We start from the raw sequence: 24081 nt of genomic DNA on the forward strand, positions 1-24081 counted from the left end.
TGAGGGGGCAGACGGGGGCCTCGGTTTAACATCTCATCCAAAAAAAAACAGCACCTCCGACAGTGCAGCACTCCCTCAGTACTACACTGGAGAGTTAGCCCAGATGTCCTATTTAATTGAAATACTTTAATGAGCACAGAAAAGCTCTTAAAGCAAGCTTTAAGTAAATTAGGCTGCTCAAGGCTTCCTCACAAGTCCTTCTTTGTTAGTATGTTTGAGCACTTTTATTTCTCATCCCAATAAGCTTTCTTGTTGTTGGCTTGTTGCCACTTCAGCACTGCTGCATGACTGGTATTTACTCTTCCTGACACACTGAAGGGAATGAGGTCATTCAGCAATCTCCCAGCGATCTGTTGTATTTATTCAACTGTTTAATAGTTGATTCCTTGTTAAGTATCTAATCTGGCTGCCATGCATGTGCTGTCTAACTATTAGGTACATTTAATTAATAGGAATTCACTGTGGAGTATTTGCACGTAGTTCTGTTGCAAAAGCTCCTGATAAGGCAGTGAAGCAATTTTACGATTTTTTTTTTGAAGTTGTGTCACTTGCTTCCCCTGCTTCTTTTCCACTCTGTAATTCTCTTTTTTTTCCTATAATGTTTTCCCTCTATCTCTGTATTTCTGTTTATCTTCCAGTCGGTTTTCCCCTCTCTCACTCACACACACACACAAAATGGGGGCAATTTTAACCCAATCCGCCCGGTTTCCAGTGGGCAATTAAAATCACCCAAGTTACTGACCTGCCCTGGAGCTGACTGCTTGCGATTTTTACCTGCTCGACTGAGTAGGTAGCCAGGAAACCCGCCCAAAGCCAGCGGGGTCTTACATTAAGGTACATTTTTGACATTTTTAAATGCCAAGGCACACAGCAACATGTAGCCACCCTCCCCATCACCAGCAGGTTCTTTCATCAGACAGTCTCTCTCCCTTTCTCTGTTCTCCTATCCCAACCAGGGCCACTCTCAGCTCCCTCAAACAGGATCTCCCTCTGTATTCTCAACAGGGTTTCAACACCTCCTTCTCAATAGTATCTCTCTCTTCCCCCCCTCTTTATATCTCCCCTCTCAAATGCCACCTCTTCTCACTTGCCCCACAAATTGCCTCTTTCCCTCTCTTTTTCCCCTATAGATTACTCCATTCCTCTCTCCAACAGAGTCTCTCTCTGTTCCCCCCTTCTTGGCAGAACAGAGAAGGTTACATTCACACTTGTAGGTAAGAGGAGGAGATATACATCATTTTTTTTAATGCTTCCAGTCACAGTTGGTCAGGGTTATTTTATTAAGTTATATATTTATCTCAATAATTTAATGCAAAATTTAGAAATATCCTCCGCAATAATCGAAAAAGAAAGGACTTGGATTGATCATAATTTTCAGAAACATCCCAAAGCACTTCAGATACAATGAATTACTTTTGAAGTGTAGTAGTTGTTATGTAGGCAAACTTGTGGCCGCTATTTATGCACAGCAAGATCCCACAATGAGATGAACTCATCATTCATCTGTTTTTGGTGGTGTTTGAGGGACGAATGTTGCCAAGAAAGCAAGAGAATCACTGCTGTTCGTCAAGTAAGGATTAATTTTCTATCTCTAGACTCTGGTGTGGAGGCTCTCCTGCTGGCAGTATATATCAGAAATCTGGGCATAGATTATACTCGCTGCTCTGACCATTATTCTAAATGGTTGGAAAAAGCATATTCCCAAATTTCCAATATGCACTCCTGACAAGCAAGACTAGGAGCACAAATCCTGAAAATTATCCCTGTAGTGCCACAGAACCTTTAACATCCATGTGACCAGGTTTATCCACTACAGATCAAGTAATAGTCCTTGCTTTTGAACATTCTGTAATTCTCCTTTGTAATATTTATTTAATGACTTATTCAAAAGTCAATACCTCCTGATACTCCCTCAGTACTGCACGGTCAAGTTTAGTTATGAGAGTGTTTAGAACGTGGAACTTGCCACCACAAGGAGTAGTTGAGGCGACGAGCATAGATGCATTTAAGGTGAAGCTAGATAAACATAAGGAATCTTACAACACCAGGTTATAGTCCAACTGTTTTATTCGAAAATCACAAGCTTTCGGAGGCTTTCTCCTTCGTCAGGTGAAATGTGACATTTCACCTGACGAAGGAGAAAGCCTCCGAAAGCTTGTGATTTTCAAATAAAACAGTTGGACTATAACCTGGTGTTGTAAGATTCCTTACATTTGTCAACCCCCAGTCCATCACCGGCATCTCCACATCCTAGATAAACATGAGGGAGAAAGGAATAGAAGGATATGTTGATAGGGTTAGATGAAGTAGGGTGGGAGGAGGCTCGTGTGGAGTATAAATGCTAGTATAGACCAATTAGGCTGAATGGCCTGTTTCTGTGCTATACATTCTATGTAATTCAGTTCCTACAATGAGGCTTAAATCCACAGCCTTCTAAATCAGAGGTGAGAGTCCTACCTGAGCTAAGCTGACACAAGATATGCAGACTATGAATGTGTGGGTTATTATTACGACTGCTGTGTCTAAATCAGCTTTTAGTCATCTGTTGAGTCAACTGGATGGTCATTTGCAACACGTACAATTCACACTATATAAAGACTTACTGTACTGACATATTATTGCAATGAAAAACATGTAATTAAACAAATTCTCGCTACTGCTAGCTAAATACAGCCTACATTTTCTCCCTTCCTCGCCTGAAAGCACTGACTCTTGTTGTGGAATAGTCCCATGGGTGCTGGCCACCTCGGTCTCACAGCCATTCCCCATGTGTGCCAAACATCAAACTTGGACTGGCTATTCAACAGTGGGAGCATCACAACTGAACCCAATCCTGCCCTTACCTGATGTCCACACATGGGCACTTTCTGACAGACACTAGATGGTTATCGAGAATGGGAACCCCAGCTAATTTTTCAGTCTCCTTCACCTGGGAGTGCTAAGGCCTATTTTATTGCCCCTACTGTTGCACCAGCTGGGATCAGCTTACTCAGTCTTGAGTAGGAATCAAGTCTGCATGGCCTTGTTTCATATCAGCAGAACTCCATATGTTTGGTCATTTCTTTAAGGGCTGAAAGACTTCTTCAGAACTATCTGCATTGCTCCTAATGAGCATTACAAAGCAGAATTACAGAATGTCTCCATTACCAATGAATATTACTTCATTTGTAGTGATTTTCAAATGAACAAATGATCTTGCACTTTTCAGTCAGAAGTTTAAGCCCCACTCCAGGATTTGAGCACATAATCTAGGCTGGCACTTCAGAGCTCTACTGAGGGATTGCTGCACTGTTGGAAGTGTCGTCTTTCAGAGGGAATGTTAAATTAAGATCCTGTCTTGCCTGCTCAGGTGGATGTAAAAGATCCCATTGCATTATCCGAAGAAGAGTAAGGGAGTTTTCCCAGTGTCCAGAGCAACACTTAATTCCTCAACCAACATCACCAAAACAGATTAACTGGCCATATATCTCATTTGCTGTTTGATGGACGTTGCTTTGCACAAATTGGCTGCCACATTTACCGACATAACAGTGACTACACTTCAAAAGTAATCTCTTGGCTGTGAAGCTCTTTGGGACATCCAGAGGACATGAAAGGTGCTACATAAATGCAGGTCTTTCTTTCTTTATCTTTCCAGAAACAACTCAAGTGAATTGTTATGATCTGGAATGCACTGCTTGAAAGAGTGGTGGAAGCAGATTCAAAAGTAACTTTCAAAAGGGAAGTACCTCTCAAACCCGCGACCTCTATCGCCTAGAAGTACAAGGGCAGCAGGCACATGGGAACAAGACCACCTGCAAGTTCCCCTCCAAGTCACACACCATCTCGACTTGGAAATATATCGCCATTCCTTCATCGTCACTGGGTCAAATCCTGCAAGTCCCTACCGAACAGCACTGTGGGAGAACCTTCACCACACGGACTGCAGCAGTTAAAAAGGAAAGTTTTGCAGGGATGTAGGGAAAGAGCAGGGGAGTGGGATTAATTGGATAACTCTTTCAGAGAGCCAGCACAGGCTAGATGGGCCAAATGGCTTCCTTCTGTGCCGTATGATACAATGACTGTGGTCTTTGTACCTTTTACAGTGCTACCTCTGCCAGGTTCTAAGAACACTGCTGTTTACTTCAGATTTATTCAACCTCATTACTGCCTTGGCACTGAAAGCCATGCCCGACCCCTAGCTCAGCTTGGAGTCGGTTTGACCTAGAAATTCTCTGGCTCAGCAATCCCTACTTTCTTTTGCAGTACCTGTTACTCGAATTGTGGAGGGACTTTGTTTGCATTCGCAATTTACACAGTGCCTTACTCCCTGCCCAAAATTAAAGACTATGATTGCGGGTGTAACTAGACTTTTCTTTATTATGCGTTCATGGGATGTGGGCGTCGCTGGCCAGGCCAGCATTTATTGCCCATCCCTAATTGCCCTTGAGAAGGTGGTGGTGAGCCGCCTTCTTGAACTGCTGCAGTCCGTGTGGTGAAGGTTCTCCCACAGTGCTGTTCGGTAGGGACTTGCAGGATTTGACCCAGCGACGATGAAGGAATGGCGATATATTTCCAAGTCGGGATGGTGTGTGACTTGGAGGGGAACTTGCAGGTGGTCTTGTTCCCATGTGTCTGCTGCCCTTGTCCTTCTAGGCGGTAGAGGTCGCGGGTTTGAGAGGTGCTGTCGAAGCAGTCTAGTTAAGGGAGCAATGTGACCACAGTAAAGTACCTTGTAAGACATTTTACCAAATTTGGGTATGAAGGATGATGTGCTCGTTTGCTTGACAAAATCTAGGAACATAGGAACAGGAGCAGGCCATTCAGCCCCTCGAGCCTGTTCTGCCATTCAATGGCTGATCTGTATCCTAATTCCATCCACCCGCCTTGGCTCCATATCCCTTAATACCCTTGACTAGCAAAAATCTATCAATCTCATATTTAAAATGATCTACCAAGACACTTTTATTCAGTCTGTTCTATTCTGGCTGTTTCATGGGCTGAATCTACCTGAAAACCCAGAAATGGTTGCTGGCACAAACCCTTTAAATGCCAAAAGTCAGGGTGATGCGGATTTGAATACAGGACTCGAAGGCCAGGCTGAATCAATTAAAGCACAGAAGCAACTCTCATATTCGATGGATTTTTTGTGTCGGTGCAACTACGCCCTGTGCTACAGAAAGGTAGAACGCAAGTTAGCGCCCGCAGTTTCTCCCCCCATGGCGAGGCATCGTTCTCTCTCACGGTATTGTGAGGAGGTGCCAGCTGGAAACCAGGTACCTCCACACAGGGCCAGCAGGAAAACTGGAAGCTCTTGTCCACCTCCTAGTACATTGAAAAGCATGCCAGCCCTCGCTGTCTGGTTCACAAATGAAGATTAGCTGCTGCAGCGAGATTCCAGAGAGCAGCCAATGTCCATGCAACTATTCCCCAGCATGCATCGGTGCCTGCAGGGAAAGAGAGGAGATAAGAGTAAGCCCTTGTTTATTTACCAGAGGCCTGGTGTTAGGGCAATCATCCATTAGTTTTGATAACAAGGACAACCAAAAAATGGGAAGGGACAAAACATAATAAATATAAATCCACACCTTAAAAAAAAAATTCTATGTCATTAATAGCCTTGCAAAGCAATCTCAATTTTTTTTTTAAAAGAGTGGGATAATTCCTGGATAAAGTCTGTGTTCCTTGTTGGGTAATTAAAAGGAAATTGAGTTCCCTGAAAATAATAGAACAAGTGTTCCCAGTTGGGTGGGATTGCAGTAATTTCCTCCACATTCAAAACTCCTGAGTAAAAACTACGTTGTATCCATTAACGGATGCTTTTAGGCACGACGAACAATGACTTTATTAACCAAGGTATAACAATATCACATAACAATCATTATTTTAACTGTTGAATTAGTTCATAACCTTTCACCACACCATTTTTCATTGCTTAAAATCTCTGCTTGGTTGCACCCTGAAGAAAATCATCCAGATAGATGGCAAACTGCAAGGCCACCTCCAATGTCGCCACTACACTGCCATGGAGTGCAATGCTAGCAGGACATTAATTTCCCCTCTCCTTAAAACACCTACCAGTTACTGGTCAGTTAATAGGAAAGAAAATAGTAATGTACAGAGATTTGTGTTCTTGTTAAACCTCTAGTCTTGGGGCCAAAAGATAGAAAGAAAGAAAGCAAAACATTGGAGGCTTTCACAGAATTCTCACAATAACTTTTCACTGCAACACATTCTGATGGACCACAACCTCCAATTTAACTTGCACTGGTTCATGATTCCCTCACCAATACAGAAACCAGGCTCTGTGTAACACACCACTCAATACAAAATACTCTGATATACCACAACCTCGAACATAACATTTATGGTTGTGTCACTGATAGAGGAACCAAATACAGCAACCTCTGTGTAAAGCATCACTCACAACAAAACATATACCACAACCATTATTAAGCAACTGTTGATGATCTACTCGCCAATACAAAAATACAACATTCTATTTAAAATGCCACAGAGTATTTCTACATCAAAGCATTCTCTAATGAACTCAAAATAAAGCTGCAAAACATTTTTATTCTTGTGGCTAAAATGCTTCCACAATCTTGGGTAACCTTGAAAGCTGCCCCTACACTTTATAGGTTAGGCTAATTTGGTAATCTACAAACTAGGACTTTAGGAAATAAGGTAATAAGCAGGAACAAACAGTTGGAGAGCTAATAATTAAGACGGTACAAATATTTTCATAGAATGTAAACTAAAATTATTCAATTAATACATATGACACAGTAAGTATCCCAAACCATTTACCATCTAAAACAAGACAACCTCACCATAACTCTGCTTTGTGAAATTTGTAACGTGTTCCTCTTTTGCTCCAGGAAGAAGTTATGCCCAAATTACAGGGTGCTAGGAAGTAGGTTAGTATCACTAGACGGAGTACTGAACGCATAAGGGAACAGCCCATCTCAGACGGATAAGGAATGGGGGAGGAAAACGGGGAAGGCAAGAGAAAGGAACACTAATAGGGCAAGTCCTAAACTGTAGCACTGCATCTCCCGTAGGGCAGGCCTATGGGGGAAGAGCAGGGGAGTGGGACTAATTGGATAGCTCTTTCAAAGAGCTGGCAGAGGCATGATGGGCTGAATGGCCTCCTTCTGTGCTGTAAGATTCTATGATAACCTATCCAATAGTGTCCCATCTACTGTAAAACCAGTCCGTGGAACACTGAATCTCCTGTTGGACTGGGCTTGTCCATATTGTGAGTTCTCAACCTCATCCCATATGTGATAAAAGAGTGAATTCCTAATCTGTGGCTTACAGGTGGCATCGGAGTTCAGGTTGGGAAATGGCGCAAGGTACAGGATGAGATAAATGGCGTGGGAGGAGAGAGGGAGAAATTCTAAAATGCCAATCACAGGGGAAAAAACAGTCAATGAAAAATAGAAAATAAGTCTGTCAGTAGAATTTAAGATGGAATTGTAAATGTAAACAATGTTTGCATTATGGTAAAATGTTCAGCTCCTAACATTCGCAACACTGGGAATTCTTGCACTGTGATAGACTTCTCATTGAACAGCTCCTACAATGTAGTCATTATACTAAGTGACAAAGACTTCACTGAAGCACTTAAGGTTTTGCAATATATACGTTTTTTAAATGACAGCATTGTAAAAGGAAATTCTCCTTCACGACCTGCTTGATGAAACATCAGTCAGCACCCCACGTGTGTCAACTGCAAGAGACGGTTTCCTGACCCCTGCCACATGCCCAGACAGACTCCAGTTGAACAAAGCATCCTTCTACACTGTGCATCTCATATGGGACCCTCTGCAGCTTATAGCATAAGCCATCAGTTACCATTCATGTTAGATTGTTGTCTCCTACCTCAACAGCATCTTTGTGGATTTACATCTACGGTCATCAGTATTCATGGCAAAATAATGCACAAGACTCCAGTTGACTTAAATTCATTAGTTTGAGGCATGAATAACTTTAACTCTTCTTTTTATGGGGTATTTGGGTTACTGTCCCTCGACTGTGTTGCATTTTTATTTCCTTTTCCACTGTTACCTCGCCTAATGACTGAAGCAGAAGAGCATCTGCCAGTGAATGTCCCTCTACAGCTGCCAGTGAAGAGGGGTCAGGGACCTTCCCCAGGCATAACTCTCCCGTCTGATTCTTCCTCTCCCCGATCCAGTTCAGATCGGGAAGTGAGCGGAGCCAGACTCAAACTTACATCTGTCCCCGTTCTATGGTACTAATTCTCAAGGCCCCATATCATCCCTGTAATTAGAATCTTGTCCTTTTTTCAAACGTACATATTCCAAAAGGCCCAATCAAAAGGGTGGTGCAAGACATTTTGTTAATAAATATAGGAGTTCATCTGATTTTCAACTTGTCACCCATCCTGTCTACTGACACCAATTCATTGTTTTACCTTAAAATAACTACAACAGAAGTATATTCCAAAGATTCAAACTGCAGCAACTACAGCATCTGCCTCAGCACATACTTAACACAAAGGCCAATGTAGTGCCATCCCAGGGGAATCCAATAAGGAATTCAGGAGAAACTTCTTTACTCAGGGAGTAGTTGGACTGTGGAACTCGCTACAACGTGGAGCGGCTGAGGCGAATAGCAGACAAGGAGATCTCCTGTGATGTTAGCTCCCTGATTTACACCATTTCAAGTAAGTTGTAGGTATATAAACAAATCAAGAGCTGTTTGAATAAATCTCTTTATAGGAACAATAATTGTTTATAAGTTCTCAGTAGAAACAAAATGCAATTGCTATAACTATTTTAGACTAATTTACAAAATATAAAATTCCATAGAAATTGAACGTCATTGCTCCTGTTTTCTGGGCGGAAAACAGGGGCACAAAGGGCCAATTTCACGGAGCCATAACGAATTTCTAGCCCTCTGTCTCCGCCAGTCCATAAAATAAGCCTTTGAAAAGAGTTTTCCTGTCATAATATATAAAAAAGGTTCCAAGGTTCATCTGCCTTATTTTCAACTCTTTAGGAAAAACAAACGCGTAATTGCTATTATAGCCTGAGGAACGAAAGACTGGCTCGTTCACATATTGTGCGCCGAAAACATTACTGATCCATGCTAGGAGTTAACCCTCTTAGTATACGTGCTCAGACTGTGGTATGCTGGGAGTTGAACCCATCTGCCATTGTAATAGATCTGGGAAGATTATGAACTGAAACCCTAAAATTCTAAGTCAGGCATAGGACACAAATGAAAAATGTTCTAATGACACATTTTAAACGCGGAAAGTACTGTTGTGTTACCTCCAGACTTGACTATTCCAATTCTTTCCTGGCCGGCCTCCCATCTTCCACCCGCCATAAACTTGAGCTCATCCAAAACTCTGCTGTCCGTATCCTAACACATACCAAGTCCCGTTCAACCATCACCCCTGTGCTCTCTGACCAACATTGGCTCCCGGTCCGGAAACACCTCAATTTTAAAATTCTCATTCTTGTTTTCAAATCTCTCCATGGCCTCGCCCCTCCCTATCTCTGTAACCTCCTCCAGCCCTACAACCCTCCGAGATCTCTGCGCTCCTCCAATTCTTACCTCTTGTGCATCTCCGATTTTAATCGCTCTGCCATTGGCGGCCATGCCTTCAGCTCCCTAGGCCGAAGCTCTGGAATTCCCTCCCTAAACCTCTCCACCTCTCTCTCCTCCTTAAAGACGCTCCTTAAACTTATCTCTTTGACCGAGCTTCTGGCCACCTGTCCTAATACCTCCATATGTGACTCGGTGTCAAATTTTGTTCGATAACACTCCTGTGAAGCACCTTGGGACGTCTTACTCCGTCAAAGTCGCGATATAAGTGCAAGTTGTTGTTGTGTAGATAAGTTTTATCACTTACTTGTAAATTTTGTCATCTTATGTCTAAGTTACAAATCTTATTTCCATTTGTAAATTTCTTTCAGTCAGAATCTGAGGTAGCAGCCCAAAAGTTGTCACAAAATATTTGGAGCCATTTTGATTGGCTCCCGTCCAACTCCTTGACATTAGTTGCTGTTACTAATTATCAATTTTTGATTTAAATTTTTTTTGAAGTTGCTGATTGGTAAAATTTCATTCCTGGTTGCTACATGTTGCTTGGCACAATCCATATTTGTTCAGTTGTAATTTGTTGCTGGTTAATGAAACTGAGCCAATCAAGTGGCACAGAGAATTTGAATAACTTATAGTGTGACAGACAGGAAATATATGCAGTTTGATCACATAATACATATACATACACACTTACATATACACGTATGTATATACATACAGGCTCTGCTAAACTTGCACAAGTTGAGAACAGAAGAGGTACAGTTGATGCAGTGTTGAAATATGCTGCTTTCACTGGAATATTTAATGATTCTCACAAAATCCGCCACACTTAACAAGTAGCAGATTGTTTGTGATCATGCTATTTGACGGATGACAGGCCCAAGACCCCACACTGCAAGCAAAATTCTTCAGCGTTCTGCCCACTATTGTGCCTCTGTCTCTGCAGTCAATACGCTGCCCTGTTTCAAAAACCATGTTTAAAATCTGACCTCATCTGAAAATTATGTCTGCATATTGGACAATTACCATTCTTTTTTTCTTTCTTGAGATTGCCTGTCCAAAGTCTTTGATTGCTTACAGCTTGAAGAAGACAAGATTGATTTATATGGAGGAAATATATGTGAATAGCACAGAACTCTCAACAATCCAGCTCAACGAGAAATGTTTAGGCGGAGATTCCTCCTTCAATAGTAAGGGCAAATGCAAAGGCCAGGGGGCAGGAATTTAAATTTAAAAAAAAAAAATCTTTGTACACTCCAGGGATACCAAAAAAGCTATTTGAAAAAGGGAGAAAATTCAAAATAAATCCTTAAAAGTTTCCAATATTCCTCAATGGAGAGTCAGAGGTTAATTCTCACCCCCCACTGATAAACAATGGGGAGCTTTCACTTGTTGCCTGTCTTTGTCTGGTGACCCTGTGTTTTCTTTGTATGGTTTTACTAAAGGGCATTCTGTAGGTTGCTGCTGGTGAAGATGTAATGTTGTCCCACGGCTTTGATTTTTCTGACGCCGATGTGGATGTGGAGCTAGTACCAGCACAGGCACCAAGGGCCGAATGGTCTCCTGGGCTGAAATTTCTACGATTCTATACGTCCCCATTTGACTCAAAGCCGCCAATTTGTATTTTTCACTGAAAAAAATTGAGGGAATGATAGAACCCAGCCCTAAAACACCAGTTTAAAAACCCGGAACAACTCAGAATCCCAGGTCATAAAAACAGAATTTAACTTATTTCAGTCTCCCAAAATCAATGCCTCGAAAACTGACAGAAGCGCAGGGGATTGTAGAAAGATCCCATGGCACTATTTGAAGACGAGTAGGAAGCTTCTCATTGCCTGGCCAACATTCCTCCCTCAGACACCACGACCAAAAATAAATCAACTGGTCATTCATTTCATTGCTGTCTGTGTGACATTGATGTGCGCAAAATGGTTATTGTATTTCACCCTACATAACAAGGATGACTGCACTTCAAAGTAATTCATTGTATGTGAACTGCTTTGGGACGTTTGAGAGACATGATGAGGTCTATATAAATACAACTCTTACTAATGCATAAATCTTTGTGCATACAAGTCAATATTTTAAGATGGCAGCTTTGATTTCAGTTCACTCATTTAAGATATGGGTGATTTTTTCTTTTCAAGAAGGAAGGGTGCTTTATAGGCTCAGGGTTAAAAAAACAAATTCTCAATTAATAAGAGTCTAATTGTTAAAGTCAGTTGCAGATCTTACCCCATTGTCCCAATATTTCTGCAGAAAACAGAAAGGCCCCTCATATCCAGCAGTTTAGCCCACCTTAATCTGATGTGGAGCCTTCTCTTTTCTTAGAACATACCAGGAGACTAAAGCCTCAAAGATAAAGAGTAAATGATTCAACCTTTTTGCCTTCCAGTTAGCTACTTGGGATGTGACAGTGGATTCACAATCCCGTACTCTTTGGTTGTAAAGCGCTTTGGGACGTCCCAAGGTGCTATATAAATGCAAGTCTTTCCTTCTTTCTTTCCCTCTGCAAGTGCCACTGCCCCTCGGGAGCACTGGATTGAAAAATCCGCCCTATCGTTCCACAAGTAGCGTTGGCTCACCAATATCTCGCCCATTGGGATTCTTCATGTGAGAGCCCAGTCAGTTAATGCCCTCAGGCTAGTCAACAGTTGAGCCCTATCCTGTCCATATTTTCCATCAGACATTACTGGATAGAGATCTGGAGCTGGAAACCTGGCCGATTTGACCGGATTGGTTATAAGGCCAATTGTAGCAGCCCTACTGCTGCCCTGGCTGAGATTAGATAATTTAGCACACACTTAACACCTTCCCCGGTCTGTATGGTTCAGTACCACATGAGGCAGCAATTTTAATCAGTGAGCCATTTGGGGAGCTTGGCTGGAATTTCAAAAGGTAACTAAAAGCACAGCAATTTTATTTTAGGGTGTAACATAAAACAGGGATGACAGGATAGCACAGCACGTCAGTAAACTGAGCAGCAATGTCACAGAGACGTGGAATGCGACCTTACTCCCTTTTCTCTCTTCCTCGCTTCAGCAAGTTGCTGAATTCTCCTGGGCCATCCCAATGAAAAAGAGGAAAAAGTGTGCAGACTACAGAAGTATTTGCAGAAACCTGGAAACAGGAAGCCCACTGATCATTGGTATGGTGTGTGGTATTGGAAAGGGTAGAGCTGGATGAAGAGGCATGGAACGAGGCTCGTGTGGAACATAAACGCCGGTATAGACCAGTTGGGCCGAATGGCCTGTTTCTGCACTGTAGATTCTGTATAATTCTATGTAAATCTCTCGTACTTTTAAAAAAACTTACAAGATGAGGAGCATGGGCAACTAAAAATAAATTGATGAGCGACAATAAAATGTGTATTTTGAGAGGGAGGATTCTTTTGTGCTCATCAAGGTGGGGAGTAATATTGTTGGGATGTCATGCTCCCAGGTCATGGATCTGGTACAGCATGGACCAGAAGTAGGCCAAAGCTCACCACACTCCATCGTAACAATGGGCTTTAACTGTAGCCTCACAATAGCACTGATCAGTGCTTATATTTTCTGCACCAGCCACTGTATTTTGCCCTTCTGAGTGACATGGTGTCAATTAGCATTGAATTACGGACAGTCTTTCCTTACGTACCCATTCTTACTAGGAATTGGGAGCGGACTGCCAGACTCACTTTATATGGCAGAGAGAGAGACTTTCATCACTTCAGTCTGGGCTGGATTTTGAAGTCGGGTCCCACAGGTGAAAGAACTATTGAAACATGCACTGCCACAAGTTTACTGTGTCTTAATTACCTCTTAAAACCTCAGTTGCAACATTACACAGACCGGGACAGGAGCAAATAAGAGAAAATGAGTACTTTAGCCTCAGCTCATCTCTGTGCGTTTGTTATTGCAATCTGCAAACCAGATTCCAGATAATAGGGTCAAAAGTGTGCACTATTATCCCATTCCCCACACAGTTTGTCTTAATGACAACTATCAAATTTACTTTGTTAATTAAGATTTATCACGAATCAGTTAGACATGATTAAATTGTTACAGTCTCACATTAAATAAACACATCACACTTATCTGATTTGATAACCAATAGAACCTGTCTGGTACAGCAACATCAATTAAAAGTCATGATGTGGAGATGCCGGTGATGGACTGGGGTTGACAAATGTAAGGAATCTTACAACACCAGGTTATAGTCCAACTGTTTTATTTGAAAATCACAAGCTTTCGGAGGCTTTCTCCTTCGTCAAGTGAGCAAGTGTTCACCTGACTTGCTCGCCTGACGAAGGAGAAAGCCTCCGAAAGCTTGTGATTTTCAAATAAAACAGTTGGACTATAACCTGGTGTTGTAAGATTCCTTACAATTAAAAGTTATGTAGCGTTCCCACTGTAGCATCATGTACTACTGCAAAAAGCACCAAGGCAAAAACCAAATTGTACAACAAAATTCAGTAGAGATAAAAAGAGAACATTCCAAATGCTGGAAATATATAGCAAATTCTTACCTGAAAGGTTAAACTGTATTTTTAAATTTTCAGATGCTGACAGATGTATTTTCAGCAGTTCACTATTTTTATTCTTTGTGGTCACCTGAAGCTATTATTGTCCAGCACAACTAAGGTCACCAAACCCAGGTTGACTGCTCATTCATCCCATTACACATGTGGGATTTTGTTGCGTGCAAAAGTGCCTACATAACAATAATCACTACACTTTCAGAACAATTCACTGTCTGTGAAGCACTTTGAGGAGTTTCGGAGAGACGTGACAAGGCTGTATATAAATACACATCTTTATCCTTTCTTCCTCTGAACTTCAATAGATTTTCATATCCATGTGTAAGATGAGAACTTAATTCAGCAGATAGGACTTGAAAATGATACCCATTAGCAATCTTTCACAATAAGCCCCAAATATTTCATGAAGTATTCCGTTGAATCTCGCAAATGCTTTCCTTTGCAATCCGCAATCACTATGTGACGAAGCAACCAGTTTTCAATAACTGTAGAAGGTAATAAGAGTTGAAGGATAAATACACAAAGCTGTATTTGAAACGGATCCAATCATCAATCTTCTCAAGGAGCACTTATGGCAAATCAGTAAAAGTTAATAGAATCCACTTTTGCCTATGTGACTGTGGTAACAATGAACATTACGATGGGTTTTAAGTTGGAAGAAAAGACCGAGAACTAATTTCTGAGTCATCTCCCCCCTCCCCCACCCCCCCAAATTGATTCTTGGGTGGATTTTGGACTGCTCCTGGTGAGGAGTATCCATACTAGGAAGTCTAACATTTATCCACTTGTTGTTTATAGTGCAAGCATCAAATGTTCTGGATCAGGCACGGTAACTGTGTTGTCACCAGACCTATTTAGGATATTAGTAGCAATATTCTATAGAATAAAATAACACATGTCCAGCTCTTTTCAAAGTTAGCTGATGCTCTCAATTGATCACTTCAAGCTGCTACCACCAGTTACAGACCAATAACCACCAGTACAGCACCCTAAAGTTATATTGATCAAAATGTTCTCTGCAGGCGTGAGCCAAGTCTGAAGGGGCAAAATCTGCAATTGTACTACAGTGCAAGTGGGTCTACATGGAAAATTTCAAAGACCCACTCTGACACTCTACTGTAATTTTCATAGGAACATTAGATGCAGAGTAAAGCTCCCTTCACCTCTAAAACATTCCTCATTCTTAAACACCCTTTATTACACCAATATGATATTTTGATTTCCCCACACCAGTAATACTTGTGACCTCTCTCAATGAGACAACCAACATACTGTCCAATTAACTGCAATTTCTGCTGCTGAAGTGCAGCCTCTTAAGACCCATGTAGCCATCAGAGACAGAAAGACGGACAAAGATTTTTGCCCCATTAGTCTGAGCTTGATTCAGACCCAGAGGTGAAAACATTACGTTTCAACCAATAGTCAGTCCTCTGGTCAGTGAGTGGTTTAATCTACTTGAGGCCTTCCATTTCATGACAAAATAAAATGGAATGTTCATTACCATAAATAAATGGATTTGACCCTTGTCATTAAATATAGAGGTTCTTATTGTTGACAGCATCAGGCTGTAGCTGACGCAGTATCACAAGGAGCCCTATCCTTATTCTGATAGTGCTTAAGGCAGTGCAGACTTCTGCAATGGATTGATGGCTGTGGCTTCAGCCAACCGCTCCACCAATAACATTGAGGAGAATTAATTCAGCAGGTCACTGAACTCAAAGTCAGGCAAGTTCTGGGTATCACTATCCAGCATTTTTGGGAGTGGCATGAGGAAAAGCATGGTGTAGCACTGACTCCCAAAGCACAGCACAATGGGGGTAATGAATATAACAAGAATCACGCAAGAGGAGACCTTCACTATCTAGAACTACCAGATTTTCTACCATGTACTTGAAAATGATACAGCAATCACTCAGCACAGTGTATATACATTTGTTGCTGCAATGGTGTGCAGCTTCTGTCATTATCCCTAGAAACTCAATGGTATTGTACACCAAGTACTAATTTTAGACGTTATTTAGTGTGAGCCACAACAATCCATCATGCCATACAGTGTTTGGTGGAGGCACCCAATATATGCAGAGCGCCTCCTTGCGCAGAGGGAGGGGGCTGCTCTTGGGCACCTCCTGGTGGCTGATTCTTTTTTTTAATTATTCGTTCATGGGATATGGGCGTCGCTGGCACGGCCAGCATTTATTGTCCGTCCTTATTCATGAGAACAAGTCACCTGCTCAGCTCATCGGCCATGGGTTTATGGTGGGACTGGAACCCTGACAAAGACGAGGGGGACACTTTTACATTTTTCCTTCAAATTGTTCCTTCTTAAAAATGCAGTTCCAGAACATGTAAATCTGTGATTCATACCAAATCAGTCAGTGAGATCATTCAGTGCACACTGAAAGCTTATTAATAGAGCACCAGAATGCACAGACTTTGAAATGACTTCCTTTTCTCCCACAGTTTCTACAGCACTGTAAAACCTGCTGCATACATTACACTTGTTGTACATCTTCAAAATAAAGAGCAACAACTTGTGCCCCGATATTTACCAAAATAGGAATCAGATTATTTGAAGACCAATTTATATGCACTGAACTTTGGTGGTTGTGTATCACACTGTTCTTTATCAGGATTTGGGTGATGCAGCCTTTAATGCCCATCTAGTTGGTGGGCCTTTGTCTCGACTTTGTAGACTTCTCTAGGCCTCTGCAAAATGGCATTGTTACAGGAATCAATTATACAGAGTGGAACTGGAGTCAGGTGAAGGCCAGGCCAAGTACAGGTGGCAGGTTCCTTTTCCTGAAGGACACTACTGAACCAGTTGGGTTTCTACAACATTCCGCGGCTTTAGTGGTCATTTTTTTTCTGGTGGCAGCCCACAGATTGCCAGATTCATTCAATTCAAAATTTGCCACGGGTGGGATTTGGGTCCAATACCATAATCATTACACTACCAGACCCAATACTGCACAAGTCCAGTGATGATCTCAGTGCAGTACTATTTATGTTTATCAGTTTCTTGGTTTTAGGGATGTTCTGTACCATCTGCCTCTGGTGAGGACTGATTTCCTGAAGGTCAGGAATCAATGGTGATTTCCTGTGTTATAATCCACCAAACACAATAATTTAATGCCTATTTTCAATATATCAATAATTATGGAATCCTATTAAATAAAACTAAATCACAAAGCTTTTTCACAGTGGAAAAAGATCAATTTTCTAAGGAAAATGACAGAATATCAGGACAGTACACCAATGTCCCCACAAATAGCAATGAAATGAAGGACTGGTTTATCTATTATTGTTGTTGTTGATTGAGGGAATAATGTGACCAGAACATCGGGAAAACTCGTGACTCTTTGAATAATGCCATGGGAATGTTTAATGTCCACCCGAACCAGTGGAACAGGCAGACGGGACCTCCATTTCAGGTCTCATCTGAAGGACGACGCTCCCTCAGTACCACAGTGCTGAAGTACCAGATTAAATTACGTGCCAAAATCCTGCAGTGGGGCTTGAACCGATAACCTTACGACTCAGAAGCAAGAGTACCACGACCGAGCCCAGCTTAAAAAGCACAACAGATCCTCCATCCGCTCTTTATATTCTCGTGAAAGTGATGGTATTATGAGCTGCCCCATAAGTAGATTCAAAAAGCTGTTTATGTGTTTTACTGAAAAAGAATAATTAAGGAGAGAATTAGTAGACCAAGGAGTTGCTGAATGTTTTGATAACTCTTATTCGAGTGCAATAACATGACTGTAGCTTTAGGCATGAGCGATCAGCACAAGAGGAAGTGTGATCATTGTTAGATCAGCAAATGCAGAGGAAGGCCGTGTTACCTTTATTTAACTCACAACAGCTGGCAGGAAACCCGACTTATTCTTTAAAGTTAGATTTCCTTTTTAAGGAAGTCTTGGCAGTGTGATCTGTGTGCACACACTGTTTACTGAAAACAGTTCTAACCATTTGAGCCTGTCGGGCAAAGTAAAATCAGGGCAGGGGCGCGCCGAGTTTGTGTTGCAAAGTTTATTCTGAGTTCTGCTCCCCCATATTGCCTCTCTGTGTAAAACGACGGACACCAGATTAACTGTGATTCAGAAATGCCTCTGTTTATTTTAGTATTTGTTCATGTGCTTGTGCAAAAGCTTTTGGTGCAGCTCACTTTCTGGCTGAAGCTATTAAAATGCTACCAGTTTTGTAGGTTTCTACGTAAGGATGGGTTAGACTGGACGAATGACCTCTCCCATCTGTTCTCATCTTTGTGAGCTCATTTATTCCCCTTCATGCCACATAGTCGGTTGGGTTGATTAATTCCTGGAGACTCAAGAGCAAAGAATAATCTCCTGAACACTACCGCGAGCATTACCAGGAGAAAAATCATTGGGGCATTTAAAGAAACGTGTGGTTTTTTTCCCCCATTTTCTTTGAACACTTTCATTTATTAGTTGTAAAAATATTGGAGATGGGAAAAGAAGGCCGTTTGTCTGGGAGGGCAGTTGGAGGTGGAAGGTCATGTGATGAAACCTCCAGGAATACGTCCAACCAGGCTTGTCAACCCTAATAGTTGGGTGGAGAGTGACCTCACTGCAGCAAAGCTTGTGATAGCATTTCACACCATTGTGGTTCAACTTAAGGAAAAACAGATATCCATTTTGTTTCGAAGTTGGAAATTCTCTGCAGAGTTTTACAGCTTCAGAACACAAGATGGCTGCAATGATACTCAGAATGCACTGCACAAGGAATGTGGCCAAAAAAATAAGATTTCTCCACAACATTTGAGAAACATGGAACAGTTTATTTTAGTTGATATACAATTTTTTATTTTAAACGTGTAGAATGCTAACGCCAAGATTTTGTGTCAGCAAGTAAATGTGTAACAATGTACAAGATGTAACAAGACTACTTTACCCTGGTTTTAATTTCTAAGCATCTAGAGACCCTTTTATCTTTATAAGCCGCAGGCAACAGCAAACGAGCGGTTGTTCTGGGATCTGCTTCTTCTATAGAGTTGCCAACTCTGGATGGACGTATTCCTGGAGAGTTTCATCACATGACCTCCTGCCACCAACTGCCCCACCCAATCAAACAACCGTTTCTCCCCGTCTCCAATATTTTTATAACTAATAAACAAAAGAAAATGGGGGGAGGGGGGGCACTTTTTTTTTAATGCTCCTATGATATTTCTCCCAGGTGACTCACAGCAGTGACCACGAGATTAATCTTTCATTCTTGGAGACTCCGGGGCAATCCTGGAGGGTTGGCAACCCGAGATTCTTCACGGATTTTAACGAGCTGTCGCCAAATTCGCTGGTTCGGCTTCTGTCCGTCGTCTGATGGAAAGTGGTGCCAGGTGGAGAGGTAAATGGGGGGATGGCACCGTGAGGCTCGTACTGTGCCATTAAAAGAAAACTGGTGCTGCAACATGGCCCCAAAAGTGTCCTCCATGAATCTACATAATACCTGCATTTACCCAGCCCGTGCCAAGCCTTTTGTGGCACTCGCTTCACAGCTTATTGTAGACAGTCGCCACAAAAGTATCATTGTTCAAACTCTCTCCCAAAACAGCCAGACGGTGTTAGGCAGGGTTAATGGTGTGTTCCCCCTCTTACCATTGCTAACCCCACAACAACTGTTCAGCTCTTCACACCACCTTGTAACACACCAATTTGAGAAAAGCAAAGACTTGCATCGAAGTGATCAGAGATCTGGCCTTGTTTGAGCAGCTGCTGACTTGTGGTCCTTTTAAACCAAACCAAGACACGTCATCCCTGTTGGCATTACTGATTGGTAATCGACAGAAACTGATTTTTTTTGAGCATTCATAAGGTATCGGCTGTGGCTCAGTGGTAGCATTCTCATCTCCGAGTCACAGGTTGTGGGTTTATGCCCCATTCCAGAGACGAGAGGAAAAAAAAAACAGGCTGACACTCCAGTGCAGTGCTGTCGGGAGTGCTGCGCTGTCAGAGGTGCCGTCTTTCGGATGAGACATTAATCCGAGGTCCCGTCGGCCCCCTAAGGTGAATGTAAAAGATCTCTTGGCACTATTTCAAATAGCAGGGGAGTTCTCTCCGGTGTCCTGACCAATATTTATCCCTCCACCAACATCACCAAAACACACTGCATCTCACTTTAAGATATTGTGATATATGCCCTGACAAGAGGAGTAGGCGGAACAGTGACAGAAATATGGAATAAGAAAATGCCATTGCTTCCATAGGCCATGTACAAATCGCCCTGGCATGGATTCTTCCCACCCTGCTAATCTCCTGAGATAAAGTTTTGCCAAGACTCTCTCTGCCCCCCTCCCCCAAAAGGTAAATGGAGCAGAAGGCCACAATGTTATCTAATCTTGCATCCTACATTGTACAATCTAGACCAGTGTTCATGACATTTCCACATTCCCAGCAACTGCCATGTTGCACACAGCTCCAGGGCCCAGGCACAAAAGTAGTCCGAGCTGATGGGGTGAAGGTTTCTCTCTGTTAAATCTGTGTTATACTGCGATTTTGTTCTGAATTTATTACCACAGTGGCATAAACTGAGAGTGAAATTTACAGCATATCGTCACTGAATCACACTCCAACTTGGCTTCAGCACCTTCACCGAGACCCATCCAATTAGGTGGCTTGGTGCTGGAGCTGTTCCAGTCTAGCATACTGGTTAATAACATAACATAAATTTTTCTGCGTATGGCACTCATTGCAAATATTAACATAATCCCAAAGACCTCATGAACATATTGGCACACACCCTTTGACCCCCCACCCTGTCCCAACTTCCAAAAGACAGGGGCTGGGATCTTCCGCCCTCCCTCTGGTGACTTTTGGATGGAACGGAGGCAGGTGGGAGCACGACTACACCTATTGAATAAGGGGGGGCTTATTGAAATATACCTTACCCAACATACTTTCAATCACTTGCGCCATAACACCACCAAGGACGCCGGTTCGTCCCTGGCATCCAGCGTCGCCATGGTAATGGAGGCGGGGAGTGCATTTAAAGTTTAAAAATCCAGAAAGCATAGGCCAGGGTGACATACTCAAAAAAAAATGTTTTGAAAGGTTTTGTGTTGCTGGCAGTTGAGAGGCCAGGGAACCCGCCCAGGGAACCTGCCAAAAGTCCATTAATGACTCCGAGCAATCGGCTGGGGTGGGTTGGGGGGGGGCGCATCTTTGCAGCAGGCAGATGTCCCACCATGTGGGAGTTGCACCCAATTCCACCCAGGCAGAAGATCGGGTCTTATCCCTTTCCCTAAGAGAAAAACAGCATCACCTTTGAAGCAAATGTGTTTTGTTAGTGTACAGCCACCAGAGCTAATGGACTAGTAAGTTCAGAAATACAGAAACATTCAGAAATCTAATGACAGGTGGAGTGAGAGCTGATGACATTGAGGATCCCAACCCCAGGCTCCCCTTTGCAGACCCCCAATTTGAAAATCTACAGTCTAACAGCACCCTAAAAATCCAGCGCATGCAAACAAGCCATGACGTGCATTAAAACTGCTCTGTATCTAATGACTGATGTGAGAGTACCCCTTGTCCATGGGTCCACAGACTCACGCTGCCAAGTAGATTTAACCTGCATGCAGCTGGGCAAAATGGTTTCATTACACTGTGGATAAGTGAGCTGCTGACAAAAGCACAGAGACATCTGGTTATACTAATGCAAATACCTCGAACAGAACGGGTGTTGCTAAGTAACACATATTGTATTTCAATAAAAATAATTCACATTTCTTCAAACACAAAATTGTTTCTCGTCTTATATTTCTAAAGTGGTTTTGAGTCCCAGGTCGGTAGTGCATTTTGTTGAGCTTATGTTTTTGTAATAAACTATCCTGCAGCAGTTTGTCTCTTTTCCCTTTTTACCATTTTAGATATAAACAAAAGCAGCTGCAGTACTTCTTGCTGGTTTGAAAAGTTAAAAGTAGAGCAAGATGCAATGTTGAAGTTACTTGTTGAGTGGTTATAAAAAGACCAAATTTAAGAATAGACAGAAGCTGAGTGTCGGTAACTTTTGCTAGAATATGTTTCCAGGGATACTGGTAAAATTACAAATAAATAACCTTTTTTTCTCCTTGAATCAATTTGTATAAGTTGTTCACTAAAAAATGTTTGCACCCAAAATTCATCAAGACATGGGTTAGCATCTTAATTTCAAACTGGAAAATAATAATGAAGGAGGGACAGAAATTTATGAGACTGTGTAGAAACAAACTTCTGAGAGTCAAGGTTACTAAAGATTATCCACACTTCTGAACTGTAACTCTACTTCTGAACCAGGACCGCATTAAAATGTGCATCAACCTACTAGGATTTAATTTCATGGAGTAGTTGAGGCAAATAGCAGAGATGCATTTAAGGGGAAGCTGGATAAACACACGAGGGAGAAAGGGACAGAAGGTTAGACTGATGGGGTTAGATGAAGAGAGGTGGGAGGAGGCTCGTGTGGAGCATATACTCCAGCGTGTATCAATTGGGCCAAATGGCCTGTTTCTGTGCTGTACATTCTATGTAATCCTATGAGAGACATCAAACAGCTGAGCTGAGTCCTGACCCCACCCAATCTCCACTTCCACCAGGAGACACTGAATAGCGATCAGAAGCAGAAACCTTGGCTGCCACGAATACTGAAACAAACTGATGTACCCCACGGTCACCCTGACTGAAGTTAAATAACTCAGCACAAATTAGGGATATCCTGATATTTGGGGCTCACTGCTGCAAAATGCATGACATTACCCACTGAGCCTTTGCCGATCTCCAGTCTTTGTTGCTAAGCAAATTACATCACACTCCTTCCAACTTTGGACTTGAGTATCACACACTTGTCACATTGATAAAGTGAGAAGAGCAACTGAAGTATACCATAAATATTATCAAGATTTTAACGTGGACTATTACTGACCATGAATTCTACTGATGTGAGTGAGGCGCCAGAGATGCTGTTGATCACTGTTGCTGACACAGGAACAGGGCGGCCAAAGAAATGTATAAGCAGATCCCCAGATTCTATTTTGAATTTCTGCTCGTCTTTCAGCGTTACAGCTCCCACCTTTTGGCCTTCGGGCTGTGAAGCAGGAGATGAGTGTCGGGTCATTAGAAATGGCACACCAAACCTGTCCTTTGTTCAAGATCGCAGAAAGAAGAACAGATCAGAGGGGCCATTCAGCCCACTAGCTCACCCTTCCACAGAAACCTACTGTCCCACCACCACAGCGTTAAGCCGCCTCTTGAACGATCCTAGAATTCTTGTCTCCACCACACGATCTGGAAGGTCATTTCAAATATTAATCATTCCATGTGTGAAAAAGTGCTTCTTCACATCAGTCCTGAATAGCTTGTACCAATGTGCCTTTCCCTACAGTTCCTGTTTACTTTAACCTACTGCTCTGAGCTAACCTTTTTTATTCCACTATAAGTATCTTAGAGACCTCTGGAAAAGTTCCCTCTCATTCACTTCCTTTCGAGGCTGAAGATTCAAAGTTTTTCTCATGGGTGGGAAATCCTCAGCACATATGTCCAGATCGTAACACAATACTGCCCAGAGCACGAAGAGAGTCCTCGGAGGATGCGTTCAGGTTAGATCATTCTGAATGCAGGCACTGTAGGACTGGGATTTAAATGAAGCACTTTCAAGCCTCAAAAATAAAAATATTTTCAAGTGCACAGTTTCAGTAATCGGTCAAGAAAAAAAAATGTTTTGCTGCTGATTAAAACCAATATTAGTCAAAGATATTCAAAAATTAAAACAGCCCGAGTAATGTACTCAGAGTGGATGGCTATGTACAAACTGGCATGGGCGTTACCAAACCACAGAGAGTTTATGGAACGTGATGAAACACACAGTGGTGTGCCAAAATCTGGATAGACACAAACCTTTAAATTCCATAACTATTAGGATAGTGGCAGTGTGTATCCTGGAAAGTCAGATATGATCTGATATATCTCTGCATCAATGGGGCTAATTATAAAACTCCAATGAGGGCTATGGCTAGG

General features: G+C 42.2%; 1 protein-coding gene across 4 annotated transcripts in view; it reads right to left on the reverse strand.

Annotated features, from left to right (window-relative positions):
• Positions 1-24081, reverse strand: part of zcchc24 (zinc finger, CCHC domain containing 24) — a 187925-nt gene that overhangs the window by 151663 nt on the left and 12181 nt on the right. Inside the window, exons 3-4 of one of the 4 annotated variants that reach the window (XM_067972493.1) lie at positions 22991-23152; positions 18894-20095 (exon numbers count right to left, since the gene is read on the reverse strand). The exons of 2 other annotated variants lie outside the window; for them this stretch is intronic. In XM_067972493.1, coding sequence (XP_067828594.1) covers positions 20072-20095; positions 22991-23152 — 186 coding nt within the window. In that variant the 3' untranslated portion in view covers positions 18894-20071. Of the gene's footprint in view, positions 1-18893; positions 20096-22990; positions 23153-24081 lie in introns of those variants that run through there. One more of the 4 variants, XM_067972490.1, reaches the window with a different exon arrangement.

Source organism: Heptranchias perlo, chromosome 36, assembly GCF_035084215.1.
Source record: "Heptranchias perlo isolate sHepPer1 chromosome 36, sHepPer1.hap1, whole genome shotgun sequence".
NCBI lineage: Eukaryota > Metazoa > Chordata > Chondrichthyes > Hexanchiformes > Hexanchidae > Heptranchias > Heptranchias perlo.